Source organism: Prunus avium, chromosome 6, assembly GCF_965620075.1.
Source record: "Prunus avium chromosome 6, drPruAviu1.hap1.1, whole genome shotgun sequence".
In the NCBI taxonomy this organism is placed as follows: domain Eukaryota; kingdom Viridiplantae; phylum Streptophyta; class Magnoliopsida; order Rosales; family Rosaceae; genus Prunus; species Prunus avium.
In genome coordinates, this window is record NC_142289.1 from 35,655,843 (window position 1) to 35,677,887 (window position 22,045).

At 39.0% G+C, this 22,045-nt stretch overlaps 3 protein-coding genes and 2 non-coding genes across 7 annotated transcripts; 4 read left to right on the top strand and 1 right to left on the bottom strand.

Moving 5' to 3' along the window:
- Positions 1-13,017: 13,017 nt before the first annotated feature.
- On the top strand, positions 13,018-15,270 carry LOC110753873 (UDP-glycosyltransferase 87A1-like). Its single transcript, XM_088253996.1, has 2 exons — positions 13,018-13,642; positions 14,172-15,270. Exons 1-2 carry the CDS (start codon positions 13,150-13,152, stop codon positions 15,062-15,064), a joined length of 1,386 nt encoding a protein of 461 aa, XP_088110122.1. The 5' UTR covers positions 13,018-13,149; the 3' UTR covers positions 15,065-15,270.
- A 988-nt stretch (positions 15,271-16,258) lies between these two features.
- On the top strand, positions 16,259-18,668 carry LOC110753917 (uncharacterized). Its single transcript, XM_021954902.2, has 2 exons — positions 16,259-17,423; positions 18,063-18,668. Exons 1-2 carry the CDS (start codon positions 16,641-16,643, stop codon positions 18,279-18,281), a joined length of 1,002 nt encoding a protein of 333 aa, XP_021810594.2. The 5' UTR covers positions 16,259-16,640; the 3' UTR covers positions 18,282-18,668.
- On the top strand, positions 17,702-17,839 carry LOC148294118 (small nucleolar RNA snoR136). Its single transcript, XR_015836937.1, has one exon. It is a non-coding gene; the product is annotated as a small nucleolar RNA snoR136 (small nucleolar RNA).
- A 411-nt stretch (positions 18,669-19,079) lies between the features above and the next one.
- Positions 19,080-21,896, bottom strand: PBCP (Protein phosphatase 2C family protein). Of its 3 annotated transcripts, none has more exons than XM_021954830.2 (11): positions 21,655-21,896; positions 21,433-21,484; positions 21,207-21,286; positions 20,899-20,980; positions 20,669-20,739; positions 20,476-20,555; positions 20,285-20,382; positions 19,794-19,917; positions 19,619-19,701; positions 19,472-19,520; positions 19,080-19,393 (listed from the first exon to the last, which is right to left on the bottom strand). In XM_021954830.2, exons 1-11 carry the CDS (start codon positions 21,801-21,803, stop codon positions 19,341-19,343), a joined length of 921 nt encoding a protein of 306 aa, XP_021810522.2. In that variant the 5' UTR covers positions 21,804-21,896; the 3' UTR covers positions 19,080-19,340. The 3 variants fall into 3 exon arrangements, 2 of the variants coding, with proteins under 2 accessions (XP_021810522.2, XP_021810521.2); XM_021954829.2 differs by having other exon boundaries at positions 20,669-20,742; XR_002526209.2 differs by having other exon boundaries at positions 19,372-19,393; positions 19,619-19,696; positions 20,669-20,742.
- A 74-nt stretch (positions 21,897-21,970) lies between these two features.
- TRNAG-GCC (transfer RNA glycine (anticodon GCC)) lies at positions 21,971-22,041 on the top strand. Its single transcript has one exon. It is a non-coding gene; the product is annotated as a tRNA-Gly (tRNA).
- Positions 22,042-22,045: the final 4 nt, after the last annotated feature.

Here is a 22,045-nt window from a genome sequence, read left to right on the forward strand (position 1 = left end):
TGTTCTCCTTCGCAAAATATGTTGGCCTTTATACATCAAAATGAGCACATTACACCAGTTTAAATAAGATGTCCAACCAAAAATTAGAAAACTAATACAAAGCATAGCATATCCTTCAGACGTTCATATTAGGAATAAAAATTTGTAAGGACAATCTCTACATACCTATTGTCATAACCTTGAGATAGATTTCAAATCCATAAAAAGACATCAACCAACCCTTATCAGTCTTACCACCGACGCAATGGGTTCAAACCATTGAAATACACATTCTGCATCACAACTTAATCCATGAATCAATATGGAGATTAACACAATTAAAAGTAAATTTTATATACATAGCATGTAAATTAGCTTTACACTTACAGGAAATCAAAATTCATGTGAAGAGTAAGAATTTTTACAATAATAGCAAAAATAAATTACTGATCACATCCTTCTAGGTAATATAAAATTTCAAAAGTTATTTTAAAGATTAAACTGAGAAAAAAAACAAAGGATAACAGGGGAAGCAAAAATAAATATCCCAGACTGCAAAATCAGTAGTTTACCCACAAATAGGACATGGACAACAATGAAAACCAATAGATTACAGTAAAAAAATTAAAACGAAAAAGAAAAATAGATAAATCGATACTTGGTGTGTATGTATGAAGATGTCACTGAAGAGAAAGAGACGACTTTGAAGAAGAGTTTTTTCATAGAAGAGGAAAGAGGTGGGAATGGGAGGGTAATGTGCAAGAAAGTAGAATGTAAAACATTAATTGAGTTTGAGATGAAAAAAAAATGCTGGAAGGTTTTTGCATAGGAGGCATAAGAAGGCTGATCAAAAAAAATAGAATGTAAAACATTAATTGAGTTTGAGAAAAAAAAAATTTAATTGGGAAGTAAAAGGGCTAGCATGGATGTAGAGATTGGATGAGAGAGAAACTTTACTTTTTGGTTGATTTTTTTATTAAAATATGTTTCTAAAAGTTTGTAAAGAAGATTGGCAGGTGGCAGTATCCTATTGGCTTGGGATAATGAGTTGGAAAACTGACCTTGCACCCCGTGCTAGGAAAGTTTTTCTTTAATTTAAGGGCCGTTTGATAACTATTTCAATTTTAGTTTTTAGTTTTCAATTTTTGTACTAGAGTAAAGAGTGAAAAAAAGATAGAATGGAAGTGAGAATGAGAGTAGAGATGGAATTGAGAGGGAAGATGAGAGGGAGATGGGAGGGAGGAGTAATAAAAGTGAAAACAAAAACTAAAAACTGAAATCTATTTTAATTGTTCTCACTTTCGAGATTTTGTTTTCATTTTTGTTACTATTACCTCTGATCCTCTCTCTCAATCTCATCCTCACTTCCATTCTCATTCTCATTTTCCTCTATATTTTAGCACAAAAATGAAAAATAAAAATGAAAATTGAAGTGGTTATCAAACGGGCCCTAAACTAATCTAATTTATTAATGTTGGTGCTAAAACTAGATGGGTAGTAATTAGACCAACTTAAAGATGAGGTGGATGTTGAAGGTGAGGACCCTTAGTATGTGAGCCATTCGGTAAGTAAATTGGCATGCATACAGAAGACAAATGTACGTGGTTCACCCGAATAATGGGCTACGTCCACGGAGAAGTATGTTCTCATTACGATAATGTGAGTATACATTGCACATAGGTTTAAACTCAAGGAGAAGAGGAAGAATACCGAAGGCCGAAGGCCGAAGGCTGATGGCCGATGCTGAACGCCGAAGGCTGATGGCCGATGCCGAAGGTCGAAGGCTGTAGGCTGAAGGCTGCAGACCGAAGGCGAGAGGCCGAAAGCTGAAGGCTGAAGGCTGAGGATCTAGTATGATCTGTGGACTTGTAAATGGGCTCATGGGTAAGCCTATGAGGCCCAAGTAGCCTGCCCTACTCTCTCCCTCCTCTCTTTTGAAAGAGAGGGGTCTTCTTTTATAGGGAAGGGAGACTCCCCTTCTCTTGTGTTTTGTCGATGTTGGATGTTGTGTAGATACAGCTGCACCAAAATGGATTCAGTTGCATCCTCAACTTGTGATACTCGCAAGTGCACGAGCCGTTCGGTAGTATAGCGTATGTAAGTGCGAGGTCGATCCCACGAGGATTGGTGATTGAATGATCCAATTCATTTCTCCTACACAAAACAGAAATGAAAAAGAAAGGAAATAAATAAAACAAGGAAGAAAGAAAATAACTAACTCAAGTAGATAAGTTCCCAAGTTCAATTAGATTAACGGATTGATTCTAGCTAATGTATGATTAAGCCATGGTGTGTGGTCATAACCTTGTGTTCCTAATTCCCTAATTTGATCATTTGTTGTCTAACCTAAAATTAAGCATTAGGAACCCATTAAGCATAGAAGAACAATTTAAACAACCAAGCATGTATCTAATCCCTGTTGTCGAATGTCCATACATACTCTTCCTATTCATAGTTCAATTCGAATTAAAGTATGGTGTCTACTCTTAATTCAAACCAAGATAGCTAACATGCAAGCCTAAATGGTGATCAATCATTCAAACTAGCATATTAACTTATAAGCATAATGAATAAGAACAAAAATCATAATTGAAACTTGGAAACTAATCAAACTTGAAACTAAAGAAAAGAATTTACATAACAATGAAAATTAAAGTAGAACTTGGAAAGACTTAAAGGAAAATTTCAGCACAAAGATCTCATTATAACAATTGAAAACTAGAAAGAGAAACTAAGAGAATTTGAGGAAGAGAAGGGAAGGGAGCTCTAGAGAAGTGTTTGAGAGCTCCCCCCCTTGGGGTGTGTTTACAAGCTTAGAGAACTTCTCTATTTATAGGCCTAGGGGAAGTGAAAATCTGAATTTGATATGGCTAATGCATACAACACTTGTATTAGAAAATATGAATTGGTTGATGCACTTGACCAATAAATCCCACCAGCAGCCCTAGCTCATCTTCATGTCACCATGACCAAGCTTCCAACCAGCTACAATAGCTCATGCCTAGCTCACCATGACCAAGCTTCCAACCAGAAACAATAGCTCATCCTGAGGTCAGCATGACCAGAAACTTCAAGGGCTTACGAATTGGGCTTCCCTTAAGCAAATTAAGACTTTAAGCACTCAAACTTGAAGTTCAGAATGTCTTCTTTCCAGCCATATATCATTTGGGCCAATCCAAGGTCGGAGGAGGAAGTTAAGGCCAAAACAAATTGCTAACTCATTTTGCGCGCTGATAAAATCCATCCTGAGTATGGCTCTGTGTTTGCTAGGTAACAGACTCCATATTTATCCAATGGGGCTGAATTTTGGATATGTTATATTACACACCCATTGGAACAACTTTCATGAAGAATGTGGCCTCATACGAGCTATGTAGATTGCTGAAACAAAGCTTGCAATATGACCTACGAAACTGGACTGGCAGGGGGCTGTAGCCAAAATGAGTTTGTCTTTAAGCACTTCTTCCCTTTATCCAAATCAGGCTTTAACATGCATGGATTGCATCATTTACTATCCAAAGCCCTCATTATTACCTAAAGCTCAATGAACTGAAAGATAAACACAAAAAGGATTAAAAGCACAAGTTTAACTCAAAAACATAACCAAATCATAAGCTAGAAGGGTACAAAATGATATGTAAATATGCACCGATCAAATACCCTCAAACCTAGATTTTGCTAGTCCTCGAGCAAAACAAAAGGAAAACAAAGATAAAAACAAACAAGAAGTTAACTAGACCACTTTCGTAGGTAACTCGATTGCATTGAGCATATGCAACAAGCCTTTAAACCTCTAGGCATCCCTAGTAGGAGGAGTTGTGTCTCCTGAGGGTTTAACAGATACGATACCCACAAACGTTTTACTGACTCTGTAAAACAAGGTAATTAGAAAACTTAAAAGATTTGTTAGTCCTTAAGCAAAACCAAAAACAAAAACAAACATAAATACATTAACAAAAACAAAAAAATAAAACAAAAAGAAAAACAATTAAAAAAATAAAAAGAACTCAAAACAATCTTTCCGAACATTTTCTGAAGAGAAATGACTCATGCACATGACTCAAAAGTTTTTAACAATAAAAGCTCAATTTTGGACATTATTCACAAAGCGGCAAAGTTCAAAACATAATATGCTCAAAGTGTGGTAGTGTGATAGCCAAATGCAACAAATTCCCCAATCTTAGTTTTCACACAATTTCAAAAATCATACAAAGCACAAATTCAACTTCAAATCTCACCAAAATTGTCCTCTCACAAATGAATCACTCGGAAGAGGGCTACAATGCAACACTCAGTTATAAACATGAGATTAGAGTTAAACCATAAGGGACTTAACTCGCAATAGAAAGATGAAGAACTTGCATTAATATGATCTCAAGAAGGATGCCAAACACTTAAAAGTAGAAAAATGAATGCAATTCAACCACATGACATTTAAGATCAATTTAGGTCTTTAACATAGGTTGTAATGGGGCCAAGGGTGTAAGGTGAGTAAGAAATGAAAGGTATGGATAAAACAAAGTCCAAGGAACTCAAAATATAAGAGCATAAAACAATTGTTTACAAGACTTCGAATCATCACAATGAGAATTTATTTTTCTTTTACATGATCAAAACTCCTTATACCTTCATTTACAATTATTCATACTCCTTTCCTTGAATTGAACAAACACCAATTTATTTAGAAGGCCCAAAAATGAAACCCAAAAATGAAATTTCATTCAACCACCATTTAATCACAATTTTTCTCTTTTCTTTTCTTTTCTTTCACCAATTGAGTGATTTTTTTTTTTTTTTTTATGTAATATCCCTTCCCAAACTTAGCATGAAAAACACATCCGAATTAGAGCTCATGAGTTCCTTAGAAAGGTAAATTCTTGTTTTTCGGGCTAAGGCGAGGAAATATAATTGGTAAAATGAAAGAAAAGGTTTACATGTAGGCTCAAAATGGTTAACAATGGAAAATCATGCCTAAGCATGCATAAGGTTAGCTTGAAAGGCACAAACGATCCAAAGAGGGCCTTAATATCACTTCTTAAATGTCATGAAATCAAATTGCATAAGAATGAATGACTTTTAAGTGTTCAACCAAATCAATGAATAATGAGATCAAACAACAACTTTGATGACAAGAAAATAAGAGTATGTATATAACACTCATGAATTGAAGTACAAGGCTCAAAAGCTCACTTTATATAGTTGGTTAAATAAGTCTAATTTATGATTCATACAATTCTTTAGATCATGCAAATCCTTTAATTGGAAAATTATGAAACAAATGGCAAGTGCAAAGAAGGTTTCGAACATGTCATGCTAGAACGATGCCAAATTAATTAATTAATTAATTAATATTTTTTACAATAAAAATTTACAAGGCAAAAATAAATAATAAATAAAATTCAATTTTTTATTTAAGTCATGCAACATTTATCACAATCTCATCAAATGTGTTCGGAAAGTGACTAAACAAAACAAGATTCAAAACAAGAAAGAAATTTAAATTTTTTTTTTTTTTTAAATTTTAAGAAAAACCAAGTTTACTTGCTAAACTCCAATACCCCCAAACCTAGAAATGAGCATTGTCCTCAATGTTTAAAAATTAGCCACAAACAATGTCATAACAACAAATGAAAGGTATTAAAGCAAATAAAATATAAAAAAAATCACAAAATCACAAAAGAAAACAAAAACAAAATAATTATAAAATAAAAATTACAACACAAACAAACAAAAAAAAAAAAACAAAAAAAAAAAAGAAAAAAAAAGAAACAGTAAACCCTAATCACACAATTCTGAAACCCAAAAAAAAATTTTGAAGCCCAAAGCCCACAATTTCGAAACACAAACCACGGTGAATTTAACCCACTTTGAAACCCAAACTAAAGTGAAACCCGACCCACAATTTGTTTTCATTTCCGGCTTTTTATTATTATTTAGTTTTGTAAAAACAAACTATCGAACCGTGATTAGCAACACAAAGAGCGGGATTTTAACATGGGTCATGATGTCTCGGTTCAGTGTAAGGGACCAACAGACAGGGCGAGACACGTGTCATGGAAAGGCGCCGCAGACTCCACAAGCAAAAATTACGGGCTCATGGAAAGGCGCGAAGACTTTACTGAACGCGTTCGTTCAGAAAAGACACGTCGTGATAAATGAGTTGGGTATGGTTGGAAGGCGAGAAGGTTGTGAGACTCAAGGAATGCTGGAGATTCAGAAAATGCTCAGATGCTGTAATGGCTAGAGTTTGTCAAAGACTAAGTCTATAAGAAAGGGTGAAAAAAAATGCAAACTCAGAAACACACAAAAGAGAAAAGAAAGAAAGAAGAAAAGAGAGTGAGAAATCAAATGGCCTCTAACTACCCATTTTCGTTGGATCTCAACCTAGCTCCACCGACTCAGACACGAGGCCAAGCAGCGGCACCAGTATGGATGCCCTACTTTGCTTCCGCACGGGGGCCTGTGACAGTAACTGACTCAATACTCCTGGACAACGATGTTGCCATTTGAGTGGCTAGAAATTTAGTGACTCCTAAAGATATACGTGTGCTGGGGACAAGGGATGACAACCGGGTCGTGAGCGATGCCCTGGCACTGAGCGTGCAGAGTACAGCAACAGTCGCAAGTTTGGGTCATCGCCTACTTGCGAAGTCCCATGAGGTGGAGGTGCTCAAAGCTCAGTTGGCGGCGGAGCGAAGTATGGTTGAAGATTGTCAGAGTGCTATAAAAAGCTTGAAAAGGGAAAGGTCAAGGATAGTGGAGGTGAATCGACACCAGCTAGAAGTATTGCGGGACGAGAATAGAAACCTATCAAAGATGGTAGAGTTGTACTCTCGCGACATGCGAAAACAGCTGGAAGACCTAGACAGACCGGGTAAACGCAAACAAGCAGATCGCGAGAGTAGTTACGCTCAAGCTAAGATTGCGATCTTTGGGAGCTCAAGTGATGAGCCCCAAGAAGCTGTGCGTGAAGCCCCGGAAGAGGACAGCCAGAGGGCCAAACTCAAAGCTCCAATGGTCGAGACACCAAGCACCGAGAAGAAATGATTTCCTACTGCATTATTGTTGTTTTTATTTTATTTTGTTGTTTTTGTATTTTCGTTATTTTGTTTCGGAAATAAAAGAGTAAGGTTGCAGAAAGAAAAAGAAAAAGAAAAAGAAAACACACTTCCCAACTAAAATAAAACAAAGACGACAAACGGAAAAGAAAACACATTTCCCTAACTAAAATAAACTAAAGATGATAGCCGAAAGGGAAAAGCAAAAACACAAAGCTCTAGAAAATGAAAGTAACGGGCAAAAATATTAAACACCAGAAAACACGGAGGAAAAAAAGAAAAGTAAAGTAAAGGTGCTCCCCCTTGAAGCGATTAGGTCGAGCATGCCCGGGAAATCCGAAATGGTGTTGGCTCTCTCTCATCAGCATATGTCTATTTAAACCACACTTCTGCAAGCGGATGATACCCAGCATTTCTTCCTGCAAATTCAAGGAAAAACATCAAAAAATTCAGAAGCAAAACAAATGGCATCCTCATGCACTCACCTTGATGATCTCAACCTTGAGCTCTCACTTGCACCACCGAATGCCCAGACAAGGGCTCCTCCAAACACTGTCTTTCCAAACTCTTCATATCATCACGGCACGGCCTCAAACTTTGCTGAGGCAATACCGAACTTTTCTGAGGCACTGTCGAACAGAGCAGTGCTGCTAGGAGGCATGATTAGCAACAAGCTCACTCCGACAGATCATCTGCATGTGGCACAGAGGTCTGATAAGGCAGCGGTAGAGGAGTCCCACAATTTAACTGTGCTCCACGCGGTCTCCGCTACCAATTTGGGCATGCGATTACTGGCGAGGACAAGGGAGTGTGCCGCGATGAGCGAGGAAATAGCTTCCTTGAAGGCTATGGTGGCGGACTTGCAGAAGCGGCTCTACTGTGCCAATCAGCACGTGGAAGCACTGCAGAGAAAAAATGAGGACCATGTGGAGCTGCTGCAGATTCTACAAGTGCGAGAAAATAGAGGCAAGCCATGATGATGATGGAGATGAAGAAGATGAAGAAGATGATGAAGAAGATGATGATGAAGATGATGATGATGATGTTTTTTTTTTTTTTTTAATGTTTTTTTTTTTGTTTTTATTTTTGTTTTTTTTTGTTTTTTTTTTGTTTTTTCTTTTATGCAATGTTTGAAATAAAAATGTGTTTTAACACTCAGAAATAAACTAACTAACCATACCACGTAAATAAATAAATAAACTAACATAACAACACAAAAACAGAAACAAAACAAAAACAAAGACTCAACAGAAAAGAAAACAAAGAAAATAAAATAAAATAAAAAAAACTTAATTTAAAAACACACAATATACAAGCAACTCACGGATGACCAGTTAAGGGCCTCAGAAAACACAGCCAGGGGATCTGGGAAGGTTGGAGGGGTCACAATGGTCCCGCTTAAAACCCAAACTTCTTAGACACCGAAGGTGTCGCCTAAAGAACTCCTAGACACTGTATTAACGGAAGTGCTCACTGGGGTTACCATAAGTCGGCTCATATGAAAATTTTATTTTATTTTATTTTTAAAATTTTAAGATAAGAAACAAAAACAAATTAAGATAAAATGAAACAACAAACCATACACGAAAATGAACTAAGTACTGTAAACAAATTCAAACAAACAACATAAATTGTTGCACTAAAAGAAACAAACCAAGAAACCAAAGAAAAAAAACAAACAGCACTTTCTATCACCCTTTTATCACCATTTGGACAGATTCGTTTCTATGTTTTTCAGCTTCGACCTCTGTTCAGTTTTTAGGCTATAACTTTCCAACCGTAAGTCCAAATTTTACGTTCTTTATATGGTTGGATTCAGCATAGAAAAACAAAGAACTCAACGCGAACCAAAAGGCAAAAACAACTACAGAAATAAACAGAATTCAAAGAAGAGAAAGGATTGAAATGCTCCCCCTTGAAGCGATTAGGTCGAGCGTGATGCATTTGGAGGTCGCGACTTCTCCCACTACTCCACACTTCCCATTCTTATGATTGAGGTTGCCATCTCTTTCCATTTTTATTAAGCTATCATAAATTGCTAAAACAAGCACAGAAAACTTTGAAACAAAATTAAAGGATTAGGAAATAAAAACTAAAATGAAAAGGAAAATCAACACACGTCTAATTTCATGCTTCAAAGCAACAAGCACCAATGGGTTGTGTAAGCTGGGACTTAAACCCAGTTCTCTTGCTTGTTGGGCAATTGTCCTTTTCTGTTGGACTACAAACACAACTTGTCCATTAACGTCATTAACTTTAAAACTTGAAATTGTCCAGTTAAGAAAAAAAAAATAAAGTAGGAAAACCAAATAGAATCAAACAATGTTACCGATCCCCGGCAACGGCGCCAAAAACTTGTTGTGTAGATACAGCTGCACCAAAATGGATTCAGTTGCATCCTCAACTTGTGATACTCGCAAGTGCACGAGCCGTTCGGTAGTATAGCGTATGTAAGTGCGAGGTCGATCCCACGAGGATTGGTGATTGAATGATCCAATTCATTTCTCCTACACAAAACAGAAATGAAAAAGAAAGGAAATAAATAAAACAAGGAAGAAAGAAAATAACTAACTCAAGTAGATAAGTTCCCAAGTTCAATTAGATTAACGGATTGATTCTAGCTAATGTATGATTAAGCCATGGTGTGTGGTCATAACCTTGTGTTCCTAATTCCCTAATTTGATCATTTGTTGTCTAACCTAAAATTAAGCATTAGGAACCCATTAAGCATAGAAGAACAATTTAAACAACCAAACATGTATCTAATCCCTGTTGTCGAATGTCCATACATACTCTTCCTATTCATAGTTCAATTCGAATTAAAGTATGGTGTCTACTCTTAATTCAAACCAAGATAGCTAACATGCAAGCCTAAATGGTGATCAATCATTCAAACTAGCATATTAACTTATAAGCATAATGAATAAGAACAAAAATCATAATTGAAACTTGGAAACTAATCAAACTTGAAACTAAAGAAAAGAATTTACATAACAATGAAAATTAAAGTAGAACTTGGAAAGACTTAAAGGAAAATTTCAGCACAAAGATCTCATTATAACAATTGAAAACTAGAAAGAGAAACTAAGAGAATTTGAGGAAGAGAAGGGAAAGGAGCTCTAGAGAAGTGTTTGAGAGCTCCCCCCCTTGGGGTGTGTTTACAAGCTTAGAGAACTTCTCTATTTATAGGCCTAGGGGAAGTGAAAATCTGAATTTGATATGGCTAATGCATACAACACTTGTATTAGAAAATATGAATTGGTTGATGCACTTGACCAATAAATCCCACCAGAAGCCCTAGCTCATCTTCATGTCACCATGACCAAGCTTCCAACCAGCTACAATAGCTCATGCCTAGCTCACCATGACCAAGCTTCCAACCAGAAACAATAGCTCATCCTGAGGTCAGCATGACCAGCAACTTCAAGGGCTTACGAATTGGGCTTACCTTAAGCAAATTAAGACTTTAAGCACTCAAACTTGAAGTTCAGAATGTCTTCTTTCCAGCCATATATCATTTGGGCCAATCCAAGGTCGGAGGAGGAAGTTAAGGCCAAAACAAATTGCTAACTCATTTTGCGCGCTGATAAAATCCATCCTGAGTATGGCTCTGTGTTTGCTAGGTAACAGACTCCATATTTATCCAATGGGGCTGAATTTTGGATATGTTATATTACACACCCATTGGAACAACTTTCATGAATAATGTGGCCTCATACGATCTATGTAGATTGCTGAAACAAAGCTTGCAATATGACCTACGAAACTGGACTGGCAGGGGGCTGTAGCCAAAATGAGTTTGTCTTTAAGCACTTCTTCCCTTTATCCAAATCAGGCTTTAACATGCATGGATTGCATCATTTACTATCCAAAGCCCTCATTATTACCTAAAGCTCAATGAACTGAAAGATAAACACAAAAAGGATTAAAAGCACAAGTTTAACTCAAAAACATAACCAAATCATAAGCTAGAAGGGTACAAAATGATATGTAAATATGCACCGATCATTGGACTCCCTTCCCTTTGCTTGGATTAGCTTCGAAATGCTTGGCCAGATATTGTACAAACAGGAGTCCCCCAAGTTCCCGATTAAGGAGGTACTTCTTGATTTGGGGACTTGTAGTCATCAATGTACTGGCCAAGTAATGCTTCTGCTCATTCTTCAACAGGCCGATGGCTGATGACCGATAGTTGATGGCCGAAGGCTGATGGCTGATGGCTGATGGCCGATGCCGAAGGCCGAAGGCTGATGGCTGATTCTGAAGGCCGAAGGCTGATGGCCGATGTCGGATGGCGCCGAAAGGGAGAAGTGTCTCCTGGAAGGTGCCGTTCGGCATGGCTTTGAGAATAGGCCGAAGGCTGATGGCCGATGGCTGATGGCTGATGCCGAAGGCCGAAGGCTGATGGCCGATGCCAAAGGCCGAAGGCTGATGGCCAAAGGCTGATGGCCGATGCCGAAGGCTGAAGGCTGATGGTCGAAGGCTAATGGCCGATGCCGAAGGCCGTAGACTGATGGCCGATGCCAAAGGCCGAAGGCTGATGGCCGATAGCTGATGGCCGATGACTGATGCCGAAGGCCGAAGGCTGATGGCCGATGTCGGATGGAGCCGAAAGGGAGAAGTGTCAGGTGTCGTTCGGCATGGCTTTGAGAATAGGCCGAAGGCTGATGGCCGTAAGCTGATGGCCGTAGGCTGATAGCCGATGGCTGATGCCGAAGGCCGAAGGCTGATGGCCGATGCCGAAGGCCGAAAGTTGATGGCCAAAGGCTAATGGCCGATGCTGAAGGCCGAAGGCTGATGGCCGAAGGCGATGGCCGATAGCTGATGGCCGAAGGCTGATGGCCGATGGCTGAAGGCCGAAGGCTGATGGCCGATGCCGAAGGCCGTAGACTGATGACCGATGCCGAAGGCCGAAGGCTGATGGCCGATGCCGAATCTTTAGGGGGATGTGAAGACATCGCACGCGCCGAATGATGTAAGGGGTACCGAAGGCCGAAGACAGATGCCGAATCATTGGGGGGATGTGAAGACATCGCATGCGCCGAATGATGTAAGAGGTGCCGAAGGCCGAAGGCAGATGGTAGGAGGTGTCGAGGGCATGGCTCAAAAGGTTGCCGAGAGCACTCGTGAAGGAGAACGATATAGCATTTTGTATCGCTTCCCACAGACGGCGCCAATCTGTTGGTGCTAAAACTATATGGGTAGTAATTAGACCAACTTAAAGATGAGGTGGATGTTGAAGGTGAGGACCCTTAGTATGTGAGCCATTCGGTAAGTAAATTGGCATGCATACAGAAGACAGATGTACGTGGTTCACCCGAATAATGGGCTACGTCCACGGAGAAGTATGTTCTCATTACGATAATGTGAGTATACATTGCACATAGGTTTAAACTCAAGGAGAAGAGGAAGAATACCGAAGGCTGAAGGCCGAAGACCGAAGGCTGATGGCCGATGCCAAAGGCCGAAGGCTGATGGCCAATGCCAAAGGCCGAAGGCTGATGGCCGATGCCGAAGGCCGAAGGCTGATGGCCGATGCCGAAGGTCGAAGGCTGTAGGCTGAAGGCCGAAGGCTGAAGGCTGCAGACCGAAGGCGAGAGGCCGAAAGTTGAAGGCTGAAGGCTGAGGATCTGGTATGATCCGTGGACTTGTAAATGGGCTCATGGGTAAGCCCATGAGGCCCAAGCAGCCTGCCCCACTCTCTCCCTCCTCTCTTTTGAAGGAGAGGGGTCTTCTTTTATAGGGAAGGGAGACTCCCCTTCTCTTGTGTTTTGTCGATGTGGGACTCCCTTCCCTTTGCTTGGATTAGCTTCGAAATGCTTGGCCAGATATTGTACAAACAATTAAAAAGGTGGAGTAATTTGAACTTAGGTCTCGAGAGTGATTCGAACTTTAGTTCAAGAGTTACATGTTCACACTAACTTAACCAAGTTGCCTAACCTACCAAACGTTGTGGACGATATTAACCCACATGGTAGTAGGAACTTCTTTAAGAAACAGACACTCACCGAACCGAACAACCTTCTACTTCAAAAAGCGAATACGAAAACGATGTCTAATGTTATGTCTTCTTCAACCTAATTACTAACCTGTTTCATCCAAAAATTCGGACATGGATTCCAGCAAAGACCAACCAACCTCCGTCTGCCACGTGGTTACTGTGCCCTATCCCGGTCGGGGCCACATCAACCCAATGATGAACCTTTGCAAGTTGCTAGCTTCCCACAAGGCCGATATTCTCATCACCTTCGTCCTCACAGAAGAGTGGCTCGACTTCATCGGCTCCGAAGCCAAGCCGGACAACATTCGATTCGCCACAGTTCCCAACTTTATCCCGTCGGAGCTGGTCCGCGCTGCCGACATGGACGGCTTCATTGAAGCAATCATGACCAATATGGAAGCTCCGTTTGAGCGTCTTCTGGGTCGGCTCGAGCAGCCGCCTGTTTTGATTATGGCGGACACTTTCTTGCCTTGGGCCATCCGTATCGGAAACCGAAGGAATGTCCCGGCGGCGTCGTTTTGGCCGATGCCGGCGTCCGTTTTCTCCGTGTTTCAACACTTCCATCTTTTGGCGGAAAATGGGCATTTTCCTGTTGACTTGCTAGGTGAGTGTCTGTGACTATTCTTTTCTCTATTCCTCTTTTAAATTTGTGAAAAAGGAAATTATACTGCTATCTTGTTACCATAAGATTTTATTTTATTTATTTATTATATTTCATTGTAAGTTTAGTTGTTTGATTGAATTTCAGTTTCATGACTTCAATTAGGTAAGAATATTATAAATTGCCTGAATATAAATGTAGCTACATGGTATTTCTATAAAGTCATTTCTTTTTTATACAAACAAGAGTTTGAAGGTGGCAAATTTGAATTAGGCCATTTTATCTTTCTTAGTGAGAGAATTAGGCTAGTTAGTTAAGGCAGTTTTCTAGTACTTGAGTTCGATCCCCATCTCGTAATAATAACTCTTTCATATTAATGTACCTAATGTATTGAGAGTAACTTACTAAATAAAGACCAAATATATATATATATATCAAAATTCAATTCAATCTTATTGCCTTCTTTTGTTTTTATTTTTTTGACAGATTGTTTTTCTTGTTTTTTTGAAATTTTACTGCCATCCATTAACAGAGAGGGGAAATGAGCGTGTGGACTACATTCCAGGAGTTTCTTCGACGCGACTAGTAGACCTTCCTCATTTCATGGATGGAAGCTTCTCCAATATTCTGAGTCACACTCACATCCATGAAGATTTTTCTTGGGTGCCTAAAGCACAATATCTCTTATTCCCCTCCATCTATGAGCTTGAAACCCAAGTCCTTGACGTTTTAAGAGCAAAATTCTTACAACCCGTTTACACCATTGGCCCCTTAATACCTTACTTCAACTCAAACAATGACCCTAGTGATAGTGGTGTGTTTAACTATTTAAAGTGGCTGGATTCTCAACCTTGTAGCTCTGTGTTGTACATCTCAATGGGAAGTTTTCTTTCAGTTTCCAGTGCCCAAATGGATGAGATCACAGCTGGTTTGTGCGAGAGCGGTGTTCGGTTCATTTGGGTGGCTCGTGGAGAAACCGGTAGGGTGAAAGAGGTTTGTGGCGACATGGGTTTGGTAGTGCCATGGTGTGACCAATTGAGAGTGTTGTGCCATTCTAGTGTTGGAGGGTTTTTGACACATTGTGGTTGGAACTCGGTTAGAGAAGGCGTTTTTGCTGGCGTGCCATTTCTTGCATTTCCTTTGCTTATGGGTCAAGGCATGGTCAGTAACTTGATTGTGGAGGATTGGAAAGTTGGGTTGAGGGTGAAGAAGGCTGAGGTCAAAATTGACCATTTGGTGACAAGGGAGGAAATTGCTGGGTTGGTGAAGAAATTCATGGATTTGGAGGATGAAGAAGGGAAGGAAATGAGGAGAAGAGCTAGAGAGCTTAAAAAGATATGCCATGGTGCCATTGCAGAAGGTGGGTCATCTGAGACTAACATCGATGCCTTCATTAGAAGCATTTCTCAAGGCCATGAGCATTAAGCCAAGACTCAATCTACTTGTTGTTAGAGGTTCTCAAAAGACTGTTTAAAAGCTTGAAATAAGGTTCCCTTATAATATTTCAAATTTTGTTCGCAACTTACATGACATGTTCACACAACAGTCCTATGTTTTGGAGGCCTTAGACGAACAGCTTAAATGGGGCCTTCTACTCTATATGTAAATTTATGTGTTTTTTTTTTTGGTAAGTTAACAAAATATTATATGAACTAAAATTCACAATTGTAACATAAAAAAAACAATCAATATATAATTTACACAACAATTATATAAAACGCATCAAAACATCACTTAAATATCACTCTTGCATTTTTTTTAATTCAAAAATATCAATTAACTTTACATAATCAAGTTTTTCTACCATATATTTTTCAATTTCCTAATTGATTCAACTAGGTTGATTGATTTAAGCTATAAGTTTAAAAAATAATTGGGTATTTATTGAGTTTCCTTTTTTTAATTTTTAATTGAATAATTGGGCTTTTTTTATTTTATTTTTTTTACAATGAGTGGGCCTTTATTGATTTTCCTCTTTTTAATTTTGAATTGAATGAATAGGTAATTTTTTTTTTTATATTTACAATAATTGGTTTAGGCCTAACATAATATTTATATAATATAGTTTTTTTTTATATAAATAATATAAGTATGTATATATAGAGTATTATACAAATTGGAGGCCCTCCAAATTTAGGGCTCCTAGGCGGCCACCTTGTCTGCTTATGCCGAGGGCCTTCCCTGTGTTCACATTGTGTTTGGTAAATTGGTAGACCTAAAATTCACATTGAGTTTGGTGGAGCTAAATCTCCAATGTGTATTTTCCTTTTGTATAAAATAAATATTTAAAATATATCAAAAATATATAAATATATAATATAAAAAAAAAAATTAAAAACCCTAAGCTCGGAGTTTGAAGGAAAAACATGTAAAAACTTGAAAGAGAAAATTTCCTTAGATTATGGTGGAGATACATTCATGTCTGAAATTTACTTCCTTTTAACTCCAAGATCCTTGGACAAGGGAAGAGGCAGCCAGCCGGTAGTTGAGAGTGGCCCAAAAACAGAAACAATGACAAAACTTTTGTCACAAAAGCAGCCCATTTGCCTATTCCTGTGGTGTGGGCTTTAAAGTCAAAACCAAAGTATAAATTCTCAATTAATCTTTCAACAAAAACAAAAAAATTTATCAATCAATCTCCTTGAATTCGGGAGGAAAATAAAAAATAAAAAAAATAAAGGAAAACCCTAAATCCGAAATCTTTGGAACCCTAATGCCAAAATCAATCTTCTCCAAACTCCTATCCCAATTTGCCTGCCTTGTTGACTCGTTAAACTTAAACCCCTTCTCTCTCTCTCACTCAAGTCTCAGACATATTTATCAATAATCCAAAAGATGATGCAAGCCAAGCTCTCTTCTTTGATATAGCTGTTTATGGAGAAATCCCAATCCAGTAAAACCCAACTCCCCAAACTCAAATCAGACGAATCGGACCCAAACCCATCTAAAAAACCCGACTTCTCCCAAACCCATCTCGCCAAGCACCGATTTTGCTCTTCCCATGGCCACCGACGCCACGCCCAAGTTCAAAAACCCGGACTTTCGCCCGATTTCTCAGCCCCAAGACTACCGGCAGGACGCCACCGTTTCGGCCCACGACGGCCTCCACTTCTGGCAGTTCATGATCGCCGGCTCCATCGCCGGCATGGTCGAACACATGGCCATGTTCCCAGTGGACACCATAAAAACCCATATGCAAGCTCTCGGGTCCTGCCCGATTAAGTCGGTCGGAGTCCGGCAGGCCCTCGGATCCATTTTAAAGTCCGAGGGGGCCGCCGGCCTCTACCGTGGCATTGGAGCCATGGGGCTCGGAGCCGGCCCGGCACACGCCGTCTACTTCTCCGTCTATGAGATGAGCAAGAAATTTTTCTCGGGCGGGAACCCGAACAACCCGGGTGCCCATGCGATTTCGGGCGTTTTTGCTACGGTAGCGAGCGACGCCGTTTTTACCCCCATGGACATGGTGAAGCAGAGGCTGCAGTTGGGGAACAATCTTCACAGTCCGTACAAGGGAGTGTGGGATTGTATGCGGAAGGTGTTCAGGGAAGATGGGGTGAGGGCGTTTTATGCGTCGTACAGGACGACGGTGCTGATGAATGCCCCGTTTACGGCGGTGCATTTTGCGACGTATGAGGCGGTGAAGAGAGGCTTGATGGAGATTTCACCCGAGCATGCGAACGACGAGCGTTTGATTGTTCATGCTACTGCTGGTGCTGCAGCTGGTGGCTTGGCCTCGGTGGTCACTACGCCGCTGGATGTGGTCAAAACTCAATTACAGTGTCAGGTAAATCTTTTTGTTAGTTCAATTTGGCACTTGACTGTTAAGCATCGCAAAATTTTGGACCAAATTGAAGAGCTAAAGAAGATAATTAATAGATACTAGTGCAATTGATAACCGTTAGTTTCCAAGTACTTGACTGTTTAAGGTAATGAGAGCAGAAAAGAAGTTATCTTTTATTCAAATGGAAATATTTTGAAAAGCGTTTTCTACTAAAAGCAAAAACATTATCTCCCATGTCCTACTCAATTTTCATCAGTATGTTTTGGATATCATATTAAGAATAGGACTTCACATTTTCTATTTAACATGCACTTAATTCAGTTTTGTGTGTGTATTTCGAGTGGAAGCCGAGAAAGTTGTTCTCCTCGCTATCTGGTGCTGCATTTATGTGTGGCAATTGGATTCGGAGAACTAAATCATCTTCATTTCTTTAATACAATTTTCCTATCAAAAGAATTTGTTAAGATTTGAAACAAATGATGGATAAATTGTAGGCATTGCTGCATGCTGCCAACTATACCTAAAGTTTTAGTGGAATTACTAAGCCCTGGATGATTTAAGTAAAGATATGTGACGGCTATATAACTGCAACCTGTGTCTGAAATACTTATGGTTTTTTTTTGTCATTGATTGGTTGTACAGGGTATTTGCGGTTGTGACAGATTTAAAAGTGGTTCGATTAGAGATGTTTTTCAGACAATAGTGAGAAAGGATGGATACAAAGGTCTTGTGAGGGGATGGGCTCCAAGAATGCTCTTCCATGCCCCAGCTGCTGCTATCTGCTGGTCCACATATGAAGCCTCAAAAACCTTCTTCCAAGAACTCAATGGTAGTAGTAGTAATAGTGGCACTATAACCTGAAGAGCCTTTAAAGACAAAGGAGATTATTAGGTATACCTTTGTATAATTGAGAAATCAGAGTTTGCTTCACACGACGGATGAGTGAGCAAATTTTTCAGACCTGACTGGAGTCTATTTTTATAGGCAGCATCGTAGTCAGCGAGTCAGATTCATTGGTGTAGGTTAATTTTTTGTATTGTACACATTGTTGTCTGTTTCAATCAATCTTTTTTGACCCCCAGTGTTTGTTCTAGATATCATAGAAATAAGTGTTCTTGTTGTTTTTCCATTAGAATCTCCGTTACATGAAACCCCGTTTGAGAATTTTTCATCTGTTTGGGTTTCTTGATGATGTATGGATCAATCTATCAATAATAAAATTTTGAATAATATTTTAGCTCTCACAAATGTTAATGTTGGTAGATATTATTGATTTCTGCTTCATCAGTTATCGGTCACCATATTGCTCCATGAATTTTCTGGGATCTCCTCGGTAGTTTTAATCTGATTGGATTCATTTATTTTGCTTAGGGTATTTTGACGACAAGGCATTTGTATGGTTATTATGTTTCCATCCTCTTATCGTCATTCCATTTGTCAATGAAATGTGTACCAATTGGCTTGTGAAGTTGGTTATAATCATTAAAAGGGAAAATACATAACAATCCGACTATCCCACAATCTTCATTATAAAGGGTGTTTCAATAATCATGAAACTTCACTTTTGTCGATGATGCTTGCACAAAATAAACGTGCAAAAGTTTCATGCGGACTGTTGACTTTATTTGAATGAAGACGTGACCAGAAATAGGAAATTCAGACAGTAACCAGAATTTTATAGCAATGTCTTGCTTAATGCACAAGAGAGGTACCCCTACATTTTCCAAAGCAGTACATTCGTAGACAAAATATGAATGGATATTTTTCAATCAGTTGCTGCCGTAATCTTTTGTGGATCTATGAAAGTTATAAGACTGTTAAAAAGGATGAAAAAATCAAAGTAAAATTATTGCACAGCTGCCCTGCAAAGGGAAGGTTTGTGTTTGAAGTTTGAATCTCTTGGAAAAAGATCAAAATGGTTCATAAGCTTACAACCTGACCAACAATCACAGTGATATCATCGGGCTTTCCACCTGCACAAACAGAAAACTCAGGTCAGCCATTAAACCAAAGAATATGAATTGTCATCCATTAAACCAGAAAGACCATGCCTGTTAGCTTCATTCCAAGAATTTTCTTCCATAAAGGAGCCTCAAAACCCTGAGAGGTGAGAAAAAGCAAGGCAACAAATTATTATGTCTTCATTGCGAGAAAGCGTCATGATTTAGAATTTGGTTAAGTCAGATAATTAATATTACCCTTGATCTAGCCTCCATGGAGTAGGGAGAATCAAAGTTTGAATCCAATGAATGATTGCTTGCCAAATTAGCTAATGCCTTTGCTAGCATTAAAATCAATTTCAGTTAGAAAGAAAATAAATTATGTGCTGAATTACTAATCCCCATAGAATTTGTTGATATTGGAAACACATACCAGCCTCGGCAACATCTCTGTATCCGGCCAATGCTGAAACAATTTCATGGTCGAAAACATTATCAAAAAGTCCATCTGAGCCCGTTACTATGGTGTCTCCTTCCATCAACTCAATACTGCTGACCTGAAATTGGAGACTGATTATCCCACAATCATAATCATCGGCAATCATCATAATCTGATTTGCACTAAAAAAATGGCAATTCCACAAAGGTTGGTATCTGTTTACTAGTTGCAGGCTCTACATGAATATATGGTACAAATTTTTTTTGTCAAACCAGCCATTATAAATTCTTAGAAAATCCTGTCATATTCAGTTTTTTTTGCTTTGTTTTCAGTTCCCAGTGGTTAAGCAGCCAAAAGGAGATATGAAACCCATGTAAGACATTTGTGCATGCGCTGTCGTTGATCCAAATTAGGACACTGAACTGTTAGTTTAGAGAGACTAGAATATAGACAGCAATCACGTAGTGTTAGATAGGTGTAAATACCATCGCATCAAGGTATGTTTGGCTAACAGCCTCCGAACTGAGTTGGTATGGACAATCAAAATAGTGTTCTTGTGGAGATGTGGAAAAATTAATTTTACCTGCAAGTTGTCACAATGACATGTCATTTCCAAATGGAGCAATGGAGAGCTCAGAACTTGTTCACAAGTATGGCGTTGGGAATAATATATTACCTTCACGAATAACCTTTAGTCCACAATCCCCAACATTGGCAATTTTCAGAATCCCATTCCTCTCCAGCATGGCAACAATTCTACTCAGAGTCAGACAAAGGAAAGTTAAAAGTAAATAGATGTGTGTGTGAGGATGTTCTTAACGAAAATGACAACTATAGCGAGGATCTCTTGAACAAAATGATGAACTTACACCGTAGCAGAACCTGTAGAAGAGGTAGCAGCATGAGCTTTTCCTATCAGAATCTGAGGATTGTTGTTCCCCTGCTATATAGGTAACATGCATCGGATTTGTTAGCCACACAACATATGCAGAAACTCGAAAAGCTACTTAACAATAATGGCTCTGAAAACATAATGAAAATGATAAATTGTTTTGAGAGAAACAAGACATCATTGGTAATATTTACTCAAGAAGACTACCTCCTCGTCTCCCAGAAGACATGAAACATTGGCCATCAATTCTTTAGGGAACAATGAAGGATCCACATCCTGCTCAGCCCAACTGGCAAGCCAAAAATGAGAAGATCACAAATTCTGAAATCAAAATGACTTTGCAGCATAGATTGAATCATAAGTTTATTAACCCAACTCGACAATGGATTTCTTGTGATTCATCAACCAAAATCCAACCTATCTTTATATTCTTTCTTTTTCAAATCGCAAAGCAGCTGTTGAAAGCTTTAAAGTTCATAATCTAATAAAAAAGAAACCCAACTTAGTTTCCATACCCAGAGACACCATCAGCAACAGCAATAATTCCCCCATTGTAGCTGCTCACAAAGAAAGCATCTTCCCCACCTTTTTCAACCTTTCAAAACACCACCAAGACTTCAAATTGTTAGAAGTTTGATAATAAAGACTAGAACTTTCTTAGAAAAACATCATGCCCAACACAAATAACGAACATGCTTGAAGAAGACAAACATGGGTTTGCAACTTGCAAGTATGAAATACCTTGTTGGGGTGTGGAATAAGATGAGTGCCAACACAGAAAGTCAGCTCTGGCCTACATTAACCAAGCCAAGATACATCAATCAACCAACATGTTTAAATTATACACATATTAATCCTAGAGAAATTCATTGCAAGCTCCAATAGTTAAACTTAAGACTCTCACACAAAAAAGAAAAAAAGAATGATGCCAGAACTTGGGCTGAGAAATTAAGATTGGCTCACCGAACTGGATTGAGTTCTGATGAAGCACAACAAGAGAGCAACCTCTTCTTCTTTGAAGCTTCATCTGTGAGTGGTAGAGCAGAGGAAAGGGAATGAATGAGCAATGGATGAGACTTAGGAACTGAGGCCCTGAATATGGGAACTTTCATTTTCCCGCTTCCACTCCCTCCCTCAATGCCCAGCCAAAGCAGCTCAGCAGAGCTCAAATGTGTGGTTCCAAGTTGAAACTTCAGCCACAAAGCTTCTCCGTTTGCGCTTCCACAAGAAAACATCCATTAACGACTATATATCTTCTTTTGCATAAGAAAGTCAACAAGCACCAGTGGTCTAGTGGTAGAATAGTACCCTGCCACGGTACAGACCCGGGTTCGATTCCCGGCTGGTGCATTTT

Coding starts and splice junctions, on each gene's coding strand:
- LOC110753873 (XM_088253996.1), top strand. CDS start 13,150: ATGGATTCCAGCAAAGACCAACCAACCTCCGTCTGCCACGTGGTTACT. Junction 13,643..14,171: donor TTTTCCTGTTGACTTGCTAG/GTGAGTGTCTGT, acceptor ATCCATTAACAG/AGAGGGGAAATGAGCGTGTG.
- LOC110753917 (XM_021954902.2), top strand. CDS start 16,641: ATGGCCACCGACGCCACGCCCAAGTTCAAAAACCCGGACTTTCGCCCG. Junction 17,424..18,062: donor AAACTCAATTACAGTGTCAG/GTAAATCTTTTT, acceptor TTGGTTGTACAG/GGTATTTGCGGTTGTGACAG.
- PBCP (XM_021954829.2), bottom strand. CDS start 21,803: ATGAAAGTTCCCATATTCAGGGCCTCAGTTCCTAAGTCTCATCCATTG. Junction 19,521..19,618: donor CCATGGAGGCTAGATCAAGG/GTAATATTAATT, acceptor CTCACCTCTCAG/GGTTTTGAGGCTCCTTTATG. Junction 19,394..19,471: donor TCTTGGAATGAAGCTAACAG/GCATGGTCTTTC, acceptor CTGTTTGTGCAG/GTGGAAAGCCCGATGATATC.